A 20,575-nucleotide genomic window follows, 5' to 3' on the forward strand; every position below is an offset into this window, starting at 1 on the left:
CTTGTTTCTCAAATTATAGTCTTTGCTTTACTCAGCTAATATTAAATTCCTTTAAGGTTTTGTAAGTTTACGATGGAAAAGAAAAATTAGACAGGCATCTCTTTTGACTTCCTTTTTTTTATATTGAGTTAAGATATTTTATCATACCACCTGTAGTAATGATAGTCTCCACATCTGTTTTTGGAGTGCTTTCCATTTGGAGCAATTTTGAGATTGAATACTGTTTTCTGAACTTCAGCCACCGCAGACTGCAGTGCATGGCAATCTCACTAAAATGACTGAAGCATTAACATTTTAACTATGAAGGTTTTATTCTGAGTTTATTCTTCAAAAGCCCATAACTTTCATGTTAACCTTTCACAAGTGCCTTCCTCTGGCCTTTACATTTAGTGAGACACAGAAGGCCATTAGTCTGCCGCATCTTTATTGCATGAGGTTTTAAAAAAAAATAGACTAACCATTAACCTTTTTACCTAAAAAGGTGTTAATTGGGAGATAATATTGATAATATTATTTTCATAACTGTTGAAGACTGAAACATGTTTGAACAGCAGTTTGGAAAACACATGGACTCCTTTACATGTGATTTGCTCATTCCACATCTAAAAAGATAATAGATACAGTGGTGTCAACACAGCATGTTCTGTGAGGACTGAATTAACTTGAAAAAGAATTAATACCACAGAAAATAGTATAGTGGGTGGTAAAGTTAGTTTTTATCTCATGTTTTTAATATAAGAAAGGGTAACTAGGCATTTGTATAGAGACTTAGATTCTAAAAGCATAACATAATTATTAATATTCTTTAGGGGGGGTAAATATTAACAAACAAGATGCAGGATGAGTAAAAGCAACCTGCATAAGCTGAAGTGGGATAACATTATGTATATTGTCTTACAGCTCTAGGGCAAAAGCTCAAGTCCTAGTGTGAGCTCTGTCCTGGTGCACTTGCATCCCATAATGCTTTACATCAAAGGAGATGTCTGTAGGAATAAGAAAAGGCCATTACTGGGGGCACTGTTTCCAATTTTATGGCAAGGCAGTTCAGCAGGTATTAATGTCCCCTGGACTCTTCCCTTCAGCAAACTGTTGAATGAGATGACCTTGTAGGGTCTGTTCCATTCTGTTTTTCTTCGGCTCTGTATCATGCAGCTCACTGTAAGAATTCATTGTCAAGGGGAAAAGATCATGTTGATTTTTTTCTCCTGCATGTGGAGGACAACAGCTTCTGTCAAAGCAATCTCCAGTTGACCACTGGCCTGTTGTGTTAAGGACATTTGAATATTAGTATTTTCTTCCATATGAAAACACAGCAAGACTTTATCACTGCCACAGCTAAATACCATAAATCTTGAAATGGAAGCATATGTTTCCTTCACACGTTCCCACTTTTATGCTTTAATTTGTCCCAGCCTACCTGAAGTGTTTTTACTCAAATTAGATCTGTTACTAGTATAAAATTATAGCTGTTCTATTTATGTGATACAACAAAAATGAAATAGAAATGTATCTGGTTATACTTAGGATTGGATATTTTTAGGATTGCTTCCTAATCTTGCTGTGGAAACCCAATGCAATATAGAATATAAGAGATGACGTTATTATCCTTATAGCTATAATATAGGCCATCATGAATAAAAATAACACATATACAATAATGAATATTAAAAATCTAATTACTTGTGTCATTTAGAACATTGTCTTTGTTTTATAATACAATCAAGACTATGGCACATTTGTGTAACACATTCTGTTTATTGAAAAACAAATACAAAATGAGATCATTTTAAGTGCATATTGTACCATAAGAACAAAAGATCTCTGGCAAAACACCAGAATAAAACAAAATCACAGTAATGAATGAAAAAATCAGTAGCTGAGAAACTTACAGCTAGGGACCCATTTGTTCTTTGGGATTGTTATGCTAATTTTCAGGACTTGCTGCAGCAGCAAAGTTGAGATTTAGGATGAATGCATCAATTACTAACTACTAATGCTATCAAGATATCTTTAGGTTCTCAAGGTAATTTATAAGACACATTCATATCCTGCTTTTCAAGCATTGCACTTTTACTTGAACTCTGGAAGAGGTAAATTCTTCAAAAGTCAATAATGGCTTTAAACTGAAATGGGGTAAATTTAGGTTAGATATTAGGAAGAAATTCTTCCCTGTGAGGGTGCTGAGGCAGTGGCACAGGGTGCCCAGAGAAACTGTGGCTGCCCCATTCCTGGCAGTGTTCAAAGTGAGGTTGGAAGGGGCTTGGAGCAACCTGCTCTAGTGGAAGGTGTCCCTGCTTGTGGCAGTGGGTTGGAACTGGATCGGCTTTAAAGTCTCTTCCAACCCAAACCATTCTTTGATTCTATGATAATATTAACTGTTTTCTTAAGAAAACAGAAGTAGTTTCATTGGGAAGCATTGTTTCTAATTCTCCACTAATTAAACAAAAAAGAAACCACCACCAAACAAACAACTATCTAAAGGCTTGTGAATAAGACCCAGAATTGAGGTATCAGCCTATCGATGTATTTGTTTAAGGAAATGTGTGCTTGGATACATTTTACGCCTTACTAAGCATTTCGTGCCTGAGTGTACATTCATGGCTGTACACTGCCAAAATAAGACAGTGCATCAATAAAATTCAAACTATTGATTTTTAGTAACTTGGTTTTGACAAAAATGTATTTCTCAATTTGAATCACAGAACTGCATTGAGTCAATATCCCAAATTATTATGGAAAATGATTGGGGGAGGGAAATATATTTAATTAAAATCTTGTAGCAGTAAAGCAAAGGCATATTTTTGTCGTAACATTCCACTTTATGCACTGAGCTACAATGAGATAGTCCTGTGTCTTATTTTCCCTCATTTTGCTAAAACTGAATATGTGGAAAATAGTGCTATGATATTTGTGAACATATCAGGGCTATTGTTTCTCAACTGAGTTCTAAATTAAAACTCTAGAATCAGGTCATTTTCACCCACTGAATTCTCAGGCACGCTTCATAGATACAGGTTATTCTTTTTGCCAGTGACTGCTCTTCCTCCTCTCACAGCCACATTTCTTTTACCACTCTGCAAAGCAACAGCTCTCCCAACAGTTCTTATATTGCTCTATTTTGTGTGTTCTTGTCTTGTTTCCACAACACGTTTTGGACTCACAAATCTGAGACAACCTCTAGAATTGATTTTGAAGTCTCAAAAGCCAATCTCCTAATATACAGTGGCCAGACTGTGTTCCCAGAGCACTTTCCCCTGGGATTTATCAGTGCTCAGGTATTTATTAAAAATGTAATTAGAACGGATACTGTTGTAAGGTTTTTTCCCTCTTGTTACACCCTAAAAATTCCAAGACATTATCTGTGATTATAACCTGTCTTTCTGGAGTTTATTTCCTTTTAACAGAGCAGGTAAAACTGATTTTCATCTCTTAAGGTGAAATGGTGAAATTATCTAATCTCTTTAAACACTCCTAATACTGCATTCAATAAAGAAGGCTGTAAGAGAGCTAACAAGTTATCACCTTATAACTGCAAAACTAACATGAGGGGTTGGGACTACTGTTGCAATATCTCTCTCCTCTTATCTCCATGTAATTCTACCTGATACTGTGAGTACTCAGCATTTAAACAATGGATGATACAGATACTGTTTTCTTCCTACAGTGAGACAACTAATGGTAGGATGAATCTTGATAAACAATTTTAATTGATACTTCCATCCAGGCTACTTTATCTCAAATAGAGAAGTACATATATGACTATGTATTTCATATAATCATTCTAAACCATAGAATTATTACAAAGAACTCAAGATTACTGTTTAATGCGGTACCATATAGCAGAGCAGGCAGTTTAAATCTCAGTTCATTCTGATACAAAAAAACCCCTAAAAATGCAATCAGACTGTTACTGAAATAGACATTACTCTATTTACTGTCTAGAGCAAGAAATGCTGAACTTACAGCTGTAGTACTTAGCTTGCTGATGCAAAAAAACTAAAGAAAATTAAGTTTAAGTGAGGAAACATTTTATTTCAGAATATAAGACAAAACCACAAGGATAGGATGTTCCATTAGAACTAAATTTAAATGGACATTTTACTGTTATCCTTTCTCCCCCTTAACAAAGGCTTAAGAAATGCTTTTTCTAAGACTGCTTCATGATTACTGTGTGTGTTAACTCTGTTTAAAAGCAAATGCAGTAACTACTATAACCAAGTGGCCTCTATTATATAGCAACTTTAGTTTACCCTAGTTCTCTGAGGATCTGAGCAGCCTGAACAACTATACTTTCTGATATCGTCTCACAAAAAAAATAAACCATCTACAGGTTTCATGCAGAATAATGAAGGAAATGGGCCATGGGTAGATCAGAAAAGCACTGCAGAAAATAGTGGGATACAGAAGATATTAATGTAATTAATTTTTTTCAGGGTTGGAGCAGATAATATTCTTCACCCTGAATAGCCACTTATTCCACTAGGTAACTAAGAAAAAGGAAGGGGTGTTTTCAAAGCTCAGATATCCAGTAATCTCATAACAGCAGACAGGAAAACACAGATTATCATATCTCTTTGTTTTTAAAGAATACATCACCACACAAAGATAAATGTTATGAGAGACAACAAGGTCTTACTAAGACAACTGGTAAGTTATGGCTAATGAGGCCTTGGTAGCTAGAAAAGACAGTTTGTGAAAGACAGGCTTTTAATGGGATTGAATTTAAGAGTAAAAAATGAGTAACAAACAATTTCATGCTGGAAAAAGCTGTCCTAAGAACAAAAGAGAGCATGCATTAGCACATAACACAATGTGCTAAAAGAGATGCAACCAGGAAGACAGGTATAACAAAGACAAGGGTGTACTGGATTTGGCATCAGTCACGTTGAGAGAAATGAAAGAGGTATGTGGGACTACCAGATCCATCAAGGTTTGTAATACATGTTGATTGTTCAGCATTACAGAAGACAGTCACAAAGGGCACAAAGCAAATTACTTCTATAAGCATACTACTCAGGAAAATAGGAAAGTAAAGAGCATACAGTTTTGCAAAAGCTCCTAGCAGAGGAATTTAGCAATAGCATAACATTCCTTTATAGCTACTTTGGAGGATCAAGAAAGGAGTAGTAGTGTTTATATCCAAATACAACCCATGAGAAAAAGAATACACAAAAAAATCATTAGAGCTATATGAAGTATTAGCAAGTATATATGGGAAAATGTCAAAATCTAGGTTTTTAATAAATGCAGAAACAAAGCCAATACTGGGGCAGGGAGCTGTAAAAATATTGCACCTTATTCAAAACAAAATTAGAAAAGACTTGTCTAACCTCACAAAATACTTCAGAGCAGAGAAAATAAAGTTCATCTTGATGCCTACAGGCACATCGTATGATCAAGGTATATGTGCATGCAGCTCCATGACTATGTGCACTGTTACGACTGCCATTAGCAAAATGCCTAAAAGAAAGCAAAAAGCCCTTTAGATCATGGCATACATGAAAATAATGAAAACAGTGGTGAACTCACTGTAATGTATTCCTTCAATGACTGCACCAGAAGCTGGAGAGACTGCACTGATACAGTGCATTAGCTTTTCAGACCTAAAAAGAACAATAAGGTGGAATGCTAAAATTTACCTGCTACAGATGATGTAGTATTTTTGCTCTGCAGCTCTCACACATTCTATGTACTATATATTCTACCTGGATACCAACAGTTCAGGCCAGGCAAACTGTAGCAACCCACTTCAGTTCTCTGGAAGATGGCAGTTCAAGAAAGTTGTTTCTATTACGGCTGCTGCATATGAGATTTTGAAGGAAGGTGCAATGATACACAAAAAAGGACTGTTTGGAATTAGCCGTTTTCAATACTGATACTGAAACAACAGCAACAAAATATTATGGCAAAATCCTAATGTCACAGGCAAAAGATACAAGGAGATGCCATCTAAAATTGTACTACACTAGAAGGAAAACTGGTGTTAATCATTTTGGTTATGTCTGGGAATAGATATGTATGTAACTCTCCAGAGTTAGTGCTTCAAACAAGTAAAAATATTTTCTTCTTACAAGAGCTGAAGAACATAATGAAGACGATGACTAAGACAGGCAGAAGTCTAGACCAGTTGGGGAGGGAAGGATGAAAATGGTATTGGGATACAGTCTGAATGATTTCACAGATGATGTTTCCCATAACATGAAAGATTTAGTCATTTCCTTGTTCTACTGTAGTATCTTAGCTCATTCAAGGACACACACTGTAGGCTGATACATAACAAGCAGAAGAGTAGCCCTCCAATAATGTAAAATCAAAATAGTAGTTATTTGTGGATACTATACTTTTTTTTCATCACAGATACAGGTTCAGAGGGACAGTAGAATCTAAATGTAATCAGTTCAGATTCAGAAACCTTTGACTTTTTCAGTGATCCCACTATAACACTACAAAAAATACAAATGTGCAACTTGAATAAAGCACATAAACCAACATTTTTTGCATATCTTTTTTACAATACAGAATCTCTGAAGTTGGATGGGACTTCTGGAGGTTATTTGGTCCAACCCCACCCCTCAAGCAGGATCAACTAAAGCTAGTTTCACGGGACCATGTCAAGATGCCTTTTTAACGTCTCCAGGGATTGGACACTCCACAACCTCCTTGACAACATGTGCCAGTGCTCAGTCACCCTCACAGTAAAAAAAGGTGTCCCGCTGTTAAGCAGGAACCTCCTGTGTTTCAGTTTGTGCCCATTGCCACTGGTGCTTTCACAGGGCACCACTGAAAAGAGCCTGTCTCTGTCCTGTCTGCACCCTCCCTTCAGATACTTATGTACATTAATAAGATCTCCCCCTCAGCCTTCTTTTGACTGAACAGTCCCAGCTCTCTCAGCATTTCCTCATAGGAGAGATGCCCCAGTCCCTTCATCATCTTTGTGGCCCTCTGCTGAACTATATCTACTACTGTCCATGTGTTTGTGCTGGGGAGCCCAGAATTGGACACATGGATACAGCTCACCAGTATGAATCAGAGGATAAGGATCATCTCCCTCAACTTGTGAGCAGCGCTCCTCTTAATGCAGCCTAGGACACAATTAGCCCTCTATGCAGCAAGGGTGCGCTGCTGGCTCATGTTCAACTTGGTGCTCACTAATATCACCAGGTCCTTTTTTGACAACTTGCTGTGCAGCTGGGTGGCCCCCAGCACATACTGATGCCTTGTGTTATTCTTACCCAGGTGCAGGACTTTCTACTTCCCCTTATTAAACATCATGAGGTTCCTGTAAGCCCATTTCTGATATTTAATACCATAAATCAAGTTATAAAACAAACGTAAGTCTTGGATGAACAGCTGCATGTGATGGTATGGCACTCTATAGTGGCTAAAAATATGGTGGCAAAGAACTTACATGCCTGAAAGCCTTTTTTTTTCCTAGCACAAAATACTTTCTTCCTGCAAACCTTTTTTTTTTTTTAGAAATAAATGTAGAGAAAGAGTGAATAAAATATGAAAATTAGAGAACAAATCTTTTAAAATAAACAAACTTAACATAGCTGGTAATGAAGTAAGTTTCATTAGGGATAAAAATAGCCTAACGTTTGAATTATGGGGCAAGAGATATAAAAGAGAAAGCTATGAAACATTAGAAGCATCCAGAGGTTTTGAAAGTAGTTCATGATAGATGTCTTGATATGACAGTATACTCTTTTTATGCTATTTATACTACGGCCGGAGCAATCCCAGGCACAGCTACAGGTTGGACAGAGAAGAGATTCAGAGCAGCCCTGAAGAGAAGGACTTTTGGGTGTTGGTCGATGAGAAAATGAACATGAGCCGGCTGCAGTGTGCGCTCGCAGCCCAGAAAGCAACCGTATCCTGGGCTGCATCAAGAGGAGCGCGACCAGCAGGTCAAAGGAGGTGATCCTGTCCCTCCGCTCTCGGGAGACCTCACTTGGAGCATTGTGTGCAGTTCTGGTGTCCTCAACATAAAAAGGACATGGAACTGTTGGAACAAGTCCAGAGGAGGCCACAAGGATGATCAGGGGACTGGAGCACCTCCCGTATGAAGACAGGCTGAGAAAGTTGGGGCTGTTCAGCCTGGAGAAGACCTCATAGCAGCCTTTCAGTATCTGAGGGGGGCCTACAAGGATGCTGGGGATGGACTATTCATCAGAGACTGCAGTGACAGCACAAGGGGTAACGGGTTAAAACTTAAACATGGGAAGTTTAGACTGGATATATGGAAGAAATTCTTTACTGTGAGGGTGGTGAGGCACTGGAATGGGTTGCCCAGGGAAGCTGTGAATGCTCCATCCCTGGTGGTTTTCAAGGCCAGGTTGGATGAAGCCTTGGGTGACATGGTTTAGTGTGAGGTGTCCCTGCCCATGGCAGGGGGGTTGGAACTATATGATCTTTAGGTCCTTTCCAACCCTAACTATTCTATGATTCTATGATTCTATTTATATGTATTTTTTCATACTTTTACACACATGCAAGTTTGGAAAGAAAAAAGAAATGGCCACAGGAATATTAGAGAAAGGAGTGTGACTGTAATTTCAATATACCCAATAAAAATTGGCAAGTGATATATTGGAATACTAAGGCAGCCAGAACCTACTTAGCAACATGCTAATCAGAACTGTGGTGAGTCACGTCAAGGACATATTCACTAGATGTGGTATTTGTGACAAACTATTTCCCAAAATAGACCCTGCTTCTATAGGTCTTCAGCTGTGTGCATTTTAATGAGCTTAAGTCTCAAATAAATAATGATTCTGTAACAGTCTGTTGTGGTCTGAGCTTTAAATCAGGGTCCCAGAGCTAAATCAGAGTCAAGAACTACATTAGAGGCATGTAAAGTCTGCCACACTCAGCAGCAGCTTGATAGGATCATTGAATAAATGGAATAACACTCGCCATATGAAAAAATAAAAATAAATAAGAACGGGCAGTAATTTAGGTAAAATCAAGCTTGTGGTTGGTGTCTACTACAGGCCATGTGATCAAGGGGAGCCTATTGGATATAAGGAGTAAGTTCTTTACTGTAAGGGTGGTGAGGCACTGGAATGGGTTGCCCAAGGAAGTTGTGAATGCTCCATCCCTGGCGGTGTTCAAGGCCAGGCTGGACAGAGCCTTGGGTGACACTGTTTAGTGGGAGGTGTCCCTGGGCATGGCAACGGAGTTGGAACTTGATGATATTAAGGTCTTTTCCAAGCCTAACTATTCTATGATTCTATTGATGAAGCCTTGTTACTTCAGCTACAAGAGTCATCATGCTTGCAGGCTACTGTTGTCCTGGGGACTTAAACCACCACAATGTTTGCTGGAGAAGCAGCATGGCGAGCTGTAGGCAAACCAGGAGACTCCTGGAGTGCACTGGGGATAACTTAAGCCAGGTAATAGTCCTACCAGAGCAGATACGATACTGATCTTGATGGTCACTAACACAAGTGAGCTAATCAGTGACTTTATAAAGATTGGAGGCTGCAGTGATCATACACCAGCGGAGCTCACACTCCTGAGGGATAAGGGGCAGGTGAAGAGTAAAGTCAGGAACCTGAATTTTAGGAAAGCAAACTTCCAGCTATTCAAGAAATCAGTCAATAGGACCCCCTGGGAAACCGCCCTCAGGGACAAGGGAGCAGAAGAGAGCTGGCAGACTTTTAAGGACACTTCCTATAAAGCACAAGAGCTCTTGATCCCCAGGTGTAAGAAACCAGGCAAGAGGCCAGCATGGTTGTGTCGAGACCTGCTGGTCAAACCCAAGGACAAGAAGGAAAGCACAGGCAGTGAAAGCAGGGACAGGTAACCTGGGAAGAGTATAGGGACACTGCCCAGTTGTGCAGAGATAGGGTCAGAAAGGCCAAGGCTGGAGCTGAACTTGGCAAGGGATGCAAAGAATAACAGGAAGGGCTTCTACAGGTATGTCAGCCAGAAGAGGAAGGTCAAAGAAAGCGTATGCCCCCTGACGAGCAAGACTGGCAAACTGGTAATAACTGATGATGAGAAAGCTGAGGTACTCAGCAATGGTTTTGCCTCAGTCTTCATTGGCAACCTTTCTTCCCACACTTCTTGAGTGGATGATTAGGCAGATCAGGTTCAAGACCACCTGAGGAACCTGAACGTATCTAAGTCCAGGGAACTGGATGAGGTGCATCCCGGACTCCTGAGCGAATTGGCTGATGTAGTTGCCAAGCTGCTCTCCATAATATCTCAGAAATCATGGCGGTCAGGTGAAGTTCCTGGTGACTGGAAAAAGGGAAACACTGCTGCTATTTTTAGAAAGGATAGAAGGTAGGATCCCGGGAAGTGGTAAATTTCCCATCCCTGGCACTGTTCAAGGCCAGGTTGGACAGGGCCTGCTCTAGTGGAAGGTGTCCCTGCACATGGCAGGGGGGCTGGAACTGGATGATCTTAAGGTACTTTCCAACCCAAACCATTCTGTGATTCTATGATTCTGTGAATCAGCGCTTAAGAAGTTGGTGTTTCCTGCCTATCCTGGACAGGAAGAATCATGCTTAGCAGGCTTTTCCCAGCTAACCATGTCCTAGGCTGCTTTCTACGGCCCGAGGCTCATGATTTCCCCATCTTTTCTGTCCTCCTCTTGTTTTATTACATCCTAGCGAATTCCATTGGAGAAAACAATATATTGTGTTTGTTATGTGCAGGTTTGAGTTTGAACAGCAGGGTAAAATGTGGAGAATTTTATAATTCCTTTACTAGTATAGATCTGGTGAGAAAAGAAGTCTTCAGACTTCACTGTTGCAAGCCAGAGAGAACTGGTACAATTTGGGTGGAAATACAGCGGTTTCTTTAAACACTAAATGTTTATTTAATCAGTTACGAGTGAGAATATGACTCTTTCCAAGAAAGGTACATTGTGTTTTACTGCGTTTGTAATAATATAGCTACTTTTCTCTCTGCGGTCCTGTATGTTGTAGAGGGGCTTTAAATACATTTTTTTGCTTTACTGACAAAGACAGGGATTATTTTGCTCCAGGTCATTCAATAAAGATCACACTCCTACGTATTGTTGTGTGTGAAAGTTGTATGTGTCTGCCTGTTTCACAACAGATGGCCGCATTTCAGTACTTTTATAGAGAAGATGTATATGGAAGGTTGAAATAAAACACTCATCATAATCCAAATTCTTACTGTTGCTTGTATGTTTTAGTTGTATCCCTCAAACTCAATGTCATGCAGGAGAATTAATATATAACTTTGTAAATTTGTTTCTATTCATCCTGGGTCAAGATTTATTTGGAAAGGTTGTAGAGAGAATGTAAATCAAGTTTATTCCACACTGTAACGTATCAGACATTGTTTTATGAGATATTCCAGCCTGTGAAACATGAGAAGAAATAAGATACCTTAATATATGGTCTTTCTGTTTTAAAGGTGAAAGAGCACACGTAATTCTGAGAAGGGAGCCTTAACCTCTGCTTCCAAGCACTGAGTGAGTGATTTCTCATGTTAGCTTTTTGTTTTCAGAGCTTCTTTATCCCCATCTTGCAGCAATATGACTAAAATACATTGCAGACCTCTTTTTATTTTCCATTAAATAAATGTGTGCTTATTTGATTCACACAGATAAGAGCATTTTCACTGTTTTTTTTAACTGTAGCTTTCACTTAAAGTTTATTGTTGCCTTTTCCAGTAAATGTTGGTTTAAAATATTACTTAACATCCCAGTTTTGGCTTCAGTGACTGACTCCTCTGGTTTGCCCTTGTGCGGTGTTAGAGAGCATCACTAGTCTTGCTTCCTTCGGGCTTTTGTCACCAAAGATTCATTGATGAAACACCTGAGGTCTAATAAGTTATGTAAAACCTCAAAGCCGAAGATCAAAGTGAATAATAATCGAATGTATCATCTATTAGGAAAAAAAAAAAAAGGCAAATAGGCTTCTGCAAGGTCTTTTAAACCTTCTTCCTGTAACACATGCTGCTGCTGAATCACAAACCCACTTATTATGGCCCATCGGTGTAACCCATCGAAGTAAGATTTTTCTGGCTAGTGTTTATGAAGTGCTTTGTGTTACTGGAGGCGTCAAGTATAAAATGCTGCGTAAATAAAGAGTACCGCTGTTTTGGGAGCAAAGAAAAGTTAAGATCGGGATTTTTCTGCTCTTTAGAAACAACCCCTGCCCTTCCTCATTCCTCCCCCCCCCGCCCCATGAGCTTTGTAAGGCACCGCCCTAGCTCCCCTGGTCCCTCTCACACGCCGTTGCTGCGGGGAGCGAGTCCTCAGCCGCTGAGTACGTCCTGGCGGAGGCGGGACACCGGGGGCGGCTCCTTGCTCCCGTCTCCCTTCGCCTCGCCGCAGGTCAGAGAACGAATGCCCGCAGGTCCGCCGGCGCCGATGGCAACAGCAGCGGCTCTCCCCCCGGGGGATGGTCCGCTGTTTAAAGGAGTTTAATGGAGACCCGGCTCCGCGCAATACCCCACACCCGCCAACAGCCTCCGCCGTCCGACCATTACCTCAGCGCCGCCTGCGCACCCGCAACCGGCGCGCGCACGACAGACGCTGGCAGGTGGGAAGGGGCACGCATCCACCAATCCGAAGCTGCGGCCGGCCTCTGACTGACAAGACACACCACCCAATAGGAGCCGTCCTTCGAGTAGGCGGGAAGATACCGCCCATTGGGAGGAGCTGGGGGGCGGGACAACGGCTCGGGGCGGGGCTCGGGGCGGGTTGGGGGCGTGGCCTCAGCGGGAGTATTTAAACCTGGCGCCGAGGGGCTCGTCGGCTCAGTTCGCGTTGGGTGAGTGGGGGTGCTGGTGTGTGCTGCACGGGTGTCTGCTTGTTTTACAGGCGGGTGTGCGGGGGTCCCGTCCCGTCTGGGTCAGCGCCTCCGGGCGGCCTCTTTCCCCTTTCCCAGGCCCGTGCGCCTCCGCTGAGGGATTTCTCCGCACCCCGTGTCCGGTTGTGTGTGTGTGGGGTGTTTCCCCGACCCGCGTCCCTTCCCTCCCCGCTCCCTGCCGGGGGCTTGCGGCGCTTCCTTCTGGATGCGTCCCCGCAGCCCCGGGCGGGAGGCGGCCGGGGGGAAGCGCTGCCTCCGAGGATTTACCGCTGACACCGCTTGGGACTCTGACCTGCGCCGCCGCCGCTGCTCCCTTTCCTGTGGGGGCACCCGGCGCCCCGCCGCTCCAGGCCACCGCCGCCATGGATGAGAAGTATCTGCCCGAGCTGATGGCCGAGAAGGACTCTCTGGACCCGTCCTTCACTCACGCCCTGCGGCTGGTCAACCAAGGTGAGGGACGAGCCGGAGTTAGCGAGGATGCTCCGGGAAGGGGGTGCTGTTCGCTCCGCACCGCTTGGTGGGGTTGGGTTGTGTCTGTAGCTGCTGCTTCGCTCCCCGCGCTGTGCGCCGAGGAGGAGCCGGGGGGGTCTGCGCTGCTCGCGGCGGTGCTGGAGTCTTCCCGGGTGCGGCTCCAGCATCAAACCGAACCGGAGCAAACGCTGGGTCGCCTTCCCCAATTGCTTCGCTTCCGTAAGGGTGTTTTACAATAGCGAAGGGGTGGCCGCACACCGCCTGAGTTATAAGTGATACCAAGTGGTATCTTGGTGTAGAACAGCAGGGGTCTTATGTACTCTGTCTAGGCTTAGAGTCGATTAAAACCCGGAAAGATTTTCCTTTTTAACCTCACTAAGATGTTTCTGAACAATAAATCGCTTACTATTTGCATATGTGTAAAAAGGAGCTTACAACCTATGTCCTTTCCTAGAAACTTTTGGCTCTAACTAATGTATTAAGGAGCCAACAGTGCATTTGGTAAATCTTTTAAAAACCCCAAAGCATATTTGTTTTTGCGTTTATATAACTCTAGATAACAAGTGATCCCTATCCCTTTTGCATCTGACATGTCAGATGTGCTTTAAAGTGCTAGCTCTTTGTTTCAGTGATGCTGTACTGAACACAAAAAGTAATTCTGTATGATTTACAATGTGGCTATAAATTTGGAACTATTGTATAATTGGCAGGTGACTTTCAAGTACAGCTCTAAAGAGGTGAACACTTGGTGCAGTGCTTGGGATGGTCAAGTGAAATAAGTTACGAATTAATCTTGTAGTATAACTTAGTGACACCTAAAATGATTTTGGCTTCAACTGACATGATTGAAAAGCTGTGCCAGTGTACTTAACTTCCCATAACAGGAATAGGGCTAGATCAATGTGACTTCTTCTAATGCATTGTTGTAGGTTTTTATGTGTAATTGACTGCGAATGCCCATCTCTAAATCAGGAGAATCAACTATTGTCTGACATATTCTGAAATTAGGGGTAGCTGTCAGTTTTGGTTGTGGAATGCCTTGTGATTTGTAGCTGCATGTCCTTGGATTGTTGGTATTTTGCGTGTTTTTCCTACCTTTGAATTTGTAATAGTGCTGGTGTAGATACGAAGAGAATCATATTAAATAGAGATTTCTATTGTTTGCTATAAATTTGTTAAAATTTAGTTTGATGGCTGAGAACTTAAGGCTGCAAATTTGTGAAGTTATTCTCCACATTGTGTAGAAAGAATCTTTATTGCATATGTAAATTACCTTAGGATGTTACAGATATGATTTACTGTTTTAAAACCAGCATTTATAGAATTAGATGTGGTTATATGGTTGCTACCAAAATTGTGACTTCTGAGGACTATGTATGATACTTTTGAGGTGCTCATTGAAATGAGACATTAGAGGACAGGCAAACTTCTGCCTGCTTTTATCATGTAATAATTGGTATCTGCATGCATACTTTCAGTTCCAATGGTAAATTACATTGTCAGTGAAAGAGTGTAATGGACATGGATCCAACCTCTTTCTGTAGTATGTCTCTAGATTATTTTGCTTACTTTGAAAAATCAAGTCTTACATTAAGTCTTAAGTATTTCACATGTTGGAGAGAGGTTAAAAAAAGATTAAGCAGGGTGACTATCAAACTGCAGCTTAAAATGTAAATTTCTGTAATATCCATGTAAAATAGATGATTTAGCAGTTGAGTCACCAAGGAACCAAGTAAGGTGAAGTGACTGTGTAATACAAGTGGGAATTGCGTAGCTTCAGGAGGAGATACTTTACAAACCCTTCCTGTCATGGCACTAACTTGACTACAATTCAGAAGTAAAAACAGTTACTGATAATTCTTTGCAATTAAATGAAGGCAATATTAGTGGAAATGTATATGTAATAGTTGTGGCTTGTATATGTCAGGTCCACTGAGTTCTTTCTATGGTGGTTCAGTGAGCAAGCAAATGAAAGGGCTTTTATCATGTTTTAAACTGGGTTTGTTTAGCTTTTCAAGTAGGAATGAAATGTGTCAAAGTTTGCCTTCTTCCAGGTATGTGTAAGAATGTCTTAGCAAAGGATTTTAAGTGCTTAAAATAACCAGCTTAATTATGTAACAGCATTTTGATGTCTTAATAACATTACATTTACTGTCTGTATATACTCAAACCAAAATGCTATAGATCAGCCAGCTTTTTGTAGAAACTCAAGATTGATTTGTAAGAATTGTATGGTTAAATTGGTAAATCCTTCAGGTGCTGAAGAAGTTGAAGTGTGTGTACTGATTAGACAAGAGCCAAATGCCTAACAAATTTTTATCCATGCTGAAATTTGGCTTCTAAGGAAAAGTCCTGTGTTTGACTTCCAAAATCTGTTAATTGTAGTTCTCATATGGAAGTGGACACATTTGCGTATTATACTTGTTGTTACAGATTATAATTTGGATATGATATAATTTTATGGCATAATTCTAAATGATACAGGAAAAAGTGGAGCTTGACATGCTTTGAGCTTCAGGGCAGCCTTTCAGCTGAAAAAGAATAATGTGGTGATAAGTAAGATGCTGCAAGAATACTTCTGTGGGCAGTATTATTAATGTATCTCAGAATTAAGAGATGTCAGCATCTTCTCTTGCCCTAATAAAACCTTGTTTTAAGCACTTTGAAAGCATTAAAATCTGTGTCCTTCATTGCTCCTGCACAGCACATAAAGTGCTGATGTTTCCTGTTGTAAATCGTTCAGGTATTTGACAACTTCTCTCTTTGGGACACAACTGCAAGACTGCTTAAATTTTGCTTTAAATAGTCACTGGAACATTCAGATGCTGCTTAAAATTCAGAACAATAGGAATCTTTTCTAGGAGACAAGAGTATATGCTTTGTTCTAATTAAGATGATTTACTGGTATACTTGAACACTAAGCCATTCTAAAAAGGGGATATTTCTACCTGTAAACCTTTACACATGTTATAGATTGGAAGTGTACTTATTTTTGCATGTGTGGTAAGGTGACCATGCTAGTAGGATTAATTTGCAGCTGGTACCAGACAATGGGGAGTGGAACATTATGTCCAGTTAATATCTTAAGTTCTGTAATTCAAGAGCCTTGGGGAAGATGAGGCTCTGGGAAGTAAGAGCTTAGTCCATGTGTATTTGTGTTTTACCTATTTACATGTCTCAGGTGTTCATCTTTATGCAAAAATCTGAAAAATGTTTTTGTATGTGCAAGTGATGCTTGTTCTCAAGGCAGGCTGGTTCTTTGTGTTTATCATTGCGAGGCACTGAGCAGCTTTGCCTTTCAACCTTTGAGAGCTTTATTTTGAAGGCTGACTTTGCACTTGGGCTGGTATGTAAATGCTGGTAAATGTGTGAGTGTAATATTGGTTGTCATAACTTGGTTCACGAGTGATGCTGTTCAAATATTGAAAGACCTGCAAGAAGAGTTTATCTTTTCATATCTATGCATAGTATTGATTGATGACAAGTATTTTGTGAATGCTGGGTGAAGTATGTGAAACTGCAGATTGAAGAAGCTAACTGTAAATAAAACAGACAGGGGAGACATTAAAGCGGATGCCTGGCACTTGTTTGGTTTGTGTAATGTTAAATACTTGGGTGAGGAGAGCCCTGTAATCAGTGTTAGGGCAGCTGAAATCCTCATGTCAGAAGATGAGTCCTGGTGCCATTGCTGAATGACAATTCTTACTTGTGTAGACTGTACCTGTGGAATTCTTCCTTACAGGCTTATTTTAGCTACTTAGAGATTTGAGGTAATATCTTAAATTGTCAACAAGATGTACAGGAATAGGAAGCCTTCCTATCAGTAGATGGCTGTATATGCTAGCTGTGTACTGACTGACTTTACTGAGCCATGTGTCTAGTAGTGATTGGTAGAGGGTTGCTGTTTCTTGTCACATTCAGTAGCTCAGTAATCAAATAGACTAGTACCTCCCTAAATATCAAGGAGAATGGTGTGTGAGGAAAAGTGTGCTTACTTTCTGCATTGTGGAGGATGTTAGCTGTCTGATTTTTATAGCAGCTAAGGGATAGCTTTGTGAAAATGCCTGAAGTAGGAACTTAGTGAATTATGGCTCCATAGATGTTATTAACTTTTAATAAATCTCTTGGTATGCAAGCGCACCTGGGCACTGCGCAAGGATTTCCTTTACTTTGTCACAAATGGAATTCTGTTTTTTCAGAAATCTAAAAAATGTATTTGATTATATGTAGTAAAGTGGCATACATATGTTATGATATTAATCAGTTTGCTACTGAATCATCCACCTTCCTCTGAGGACAGGTGCTTCATGGCATGGAACAGATGTGTGATGCCATGCATTCCAAGTCCCTAATGGTGTAATGTGCACTCCCTTTCTGTGTCACCTCAAACTCTCCTTCTCATTGTAGTCTCAGCCATGTGAGCAGTGCTTGCTCCAAGTGTCCTACTCTTAGAGGCTGTCAAAATCTCTTATGAAGGTCACAAGTATTTTGTAAAGCAAATATAGCTGAAGAGAACTTACGGGGTTTAAAGATTACTGTTAAGGTTATAGATTTGAGTAAAATAGTGAATTTTGTGATTCAGCTGGATTTTTTCAGACAGCAGGTCACTAGCTTGTAATTCTTTGAGGTAAACTTGAAAGAATATAAACTCTTCTGTTATCTTCCAGTAATCAGACTTCAAAACAGAAGTCTATGAAAATGTGTTGGTGCAATTGGTTATTCAGCAGGCTCCGTGTGATGAGAAATTGAAGTGACAGTGGTAGGAATGGTATGGTGTGGCAGCACCATAAAACCAGGGAAGGCTGACTTTGGTTCCATTGCTATTTTCTGGAAAGAACATGAGAAGTAATAGGACTTGGAGTGAAAATGGAATATTTCAGAGATTGTTCCTGATGTCTCAGCTTTCCTTGTTCAGTAACACTTCAGAAGTTCATGTTTTTGCAATGGTTGTGCTTTGCTTTTACTGCAGTGAAACTGCATTGGGAAAGTCATAAGATTTATTAACAATTAGATTCCAGTCTTGCTCTCTTAAAAGGCTGGGGAAGTGATTTATCAGATATTCTGGTCATGTTAACAGGGCTGCTGTGAAACACAGCTGAAGATAATCATATGTACTTCACCCTAGGCTCATCTGCTCTGAAGCATGACTCTAGCCTGCAGCCACTCACTGATGATCACATTTAGTCGGAAGCTGACTTCTAATTCACTTGCACACTTACTTTGGCAGTCAATGAGAGAGATGGAATTTAAAGGTTTCAAATTTAGACTGGCATGGTTTGTCACTTTCAATCCTTTTCGACACCAGCCATGCAAATTAAAACTGCAACCTTCTGAGTACGTATTTACTGGAGAAATCAGAAAGAAGGTCACAGCACAGACTGGCTGCTCTGGTGGCCTGTGGCTTGTTTGACTTGGCTTACATGTACTTAAAATCTGTGTATGTGACCTTTCTGCCCTCTGAGTTCCTCCCCCCCCAACCTCAAGTGTAGTTAAGAAACAAAAGGATTTAAGATGTGCTTTGATTTGAAAGAACTGGATATCAATGTTCAGAGTAGCCTCTGAAAGTATTCAGCGTGGTACTGCATGACTTTTTAATTAGTATTTAGCAGTGTCAGTAAAAAGCATGTTTAAAGGGATTAACTGGTAACTGGCACACCTAATATTTTCTGGTGAATTAACAAACTGTTCTTAGCTGAGCTCTGCAGAAATCTTGCAAGCTTAATGCTTATGTTATTAATACTGTTTTGCAAAGAAAAGGTAAAGGACAGGACGTTCATACTGGGCAAGTAGAATATCTTGATAAAGTGGGGTTATCCACCCCTGAGTCCTGGGAAGGCAGGTCTCAGTGAGAGCTGCATGGTGGGGGTGGTAGTTCAGAGCCATGTAGTGCTAGCTGAGTGACTTCCAAGTACACCACCAGGTAGAAAATTAATATCTTTGTGGCCTTAAGCTAAAGCCATGAGGGCATATAGACTAGGGAATTTCATTTTCTTGACATTCTAGCTATACAAGTCCATGTATTTTAACCTTTGAGAAGATCATATTAAAAACACAGTGCTTTGTGAACTTGGAGGTCTGTGTGCCTCTTGCTGGTCTGATTGGTTTGTGACCATGATCATTAACTGGTGCTTTGAGTGCCCTGCTACTGTCACAGAGGTCAATAAGGGGGCTAGTAGGCCCTTTGAATTGATGATGAAATGTCTGGCCAAAAACTGCCCATGAAAAATAAAGCATGCTGCTTTAGTAACAGGTGATTAACTCTTAAATTTAAGCATTGGTAGATTTTCTCTTCCCATCTTTGATTCAAGATGGGATGCATTTCTGGATATTTGGCCTCAGCTCAATTGTTAGGCTCTTTACAGGTCTGCCAATGACTTGGGATACATGATAGATGTAAGCTGGCTATTTATGACAAGGAGTAAATTGGAGTAGTAACTGGAGAGGTGGAATGAAGAAAGCTGTATTTTTGAGTATTTCAACAGCTGAGCAGTGCATGCTTTATTCTTTGTGTGCTTATCGTATTTCAAAATGTATCTTTTCTGGACCTCGACTTTGTCATATTCATCACTTTTGTGTTGTCATTTTTCATTGTTTTACTGTCTTGTCAAGGTATAGTAAGAAACTAGAAAGTAAGATGGTTTTCCTTCCTTCCTGGTCTCCATTTCCAGTTGCTGTTTTGCTGGCTGCCTTCCATTTCTTATTTTGATGTGTTTATCAGGCTTTTGGCTTCAGGTAGCAGACAAACAACAACAAAGCTGCAAGGCAGCAAACAAATGTCAGTTTAATTCTTGTAGCTGGTAAATCTTTCAGTTTTTTTGGCCTTTATAGGTGTTCTTCTATAGGTCTTCGTTTCCTAGGAAGACTTTCTTGACAAAATAATTTGAAACCTAAAAGATGAGAAATCATTTCAGTAAACCTGTTGTTCTTGTGCTTGAAGAAAAAAGTTGTTACAACAACTGCTTCTTTGCTGATCTTGGTATAATGAAGTGACAGGTTCCAGAGCCTTTGAGGATTTGCTGATTTCTTCAACTTTAATAATGCATTTGTATTGTATGAAAGGATTAGAGGAAGGTGCCTTTTTGTGGACAAGAAAAATCTAGTGAGAAGTAAAAATTCCTTCTGTTGCTCTGACACTGCTGCTGTACTTACTGAGTGCTTGGAGCATAAATGCATTTGTGGTCTCTTACTGCCTGTCATTATCCAGTAACAGTACTCTGGATAGCACATGTGTTTGAAAGCAAAAGGTTTTAGATATTTTCAGCCAGCTTTTCCTGCTACTTCAGGATAATAATGATGTTTTCAAA

General features: G+C 40.5%; 1 protein-coding gene across 1 annotated transcript in view; it reads left to right on the plus strand.

Annotated features, from left to right (window-relative positions):
* Window positions 1-13,162: 13,162 nt before the first annotated feature.
* The window catches only part of KHDRBS3 (KH RNA binding domain containing, signal transduction associated 3), a gene marked incomplete at both ends in the record, with an annotated part of 85,186 nt that continues 77,773 nt past the window's right edge, over window positions 13,163-20,575 (plus strand). Inside the window, one exon of the mRNA XM_080610764.1 lies at window positions 13,163-13,250. Within this exon, the coding sequence (XP_080466890.1) occupies window positions 13,163-13,250 (88 nt within the window). The remainder of the gene's footprint in view (window positions 13,251-20,575) is intronic.

This window comes from Psittacula echo, assembly GCF_963264785.1.
Source record: "Psittacula echo genome assembly, chromosome: 2".
Taxonomy (NCBI): domain Eukaryota; kingdom Metazoa; phylum Chordata; class Aves; order Psittaciformes; family Psittacidae; genus Psittacula; species Psittacula echo.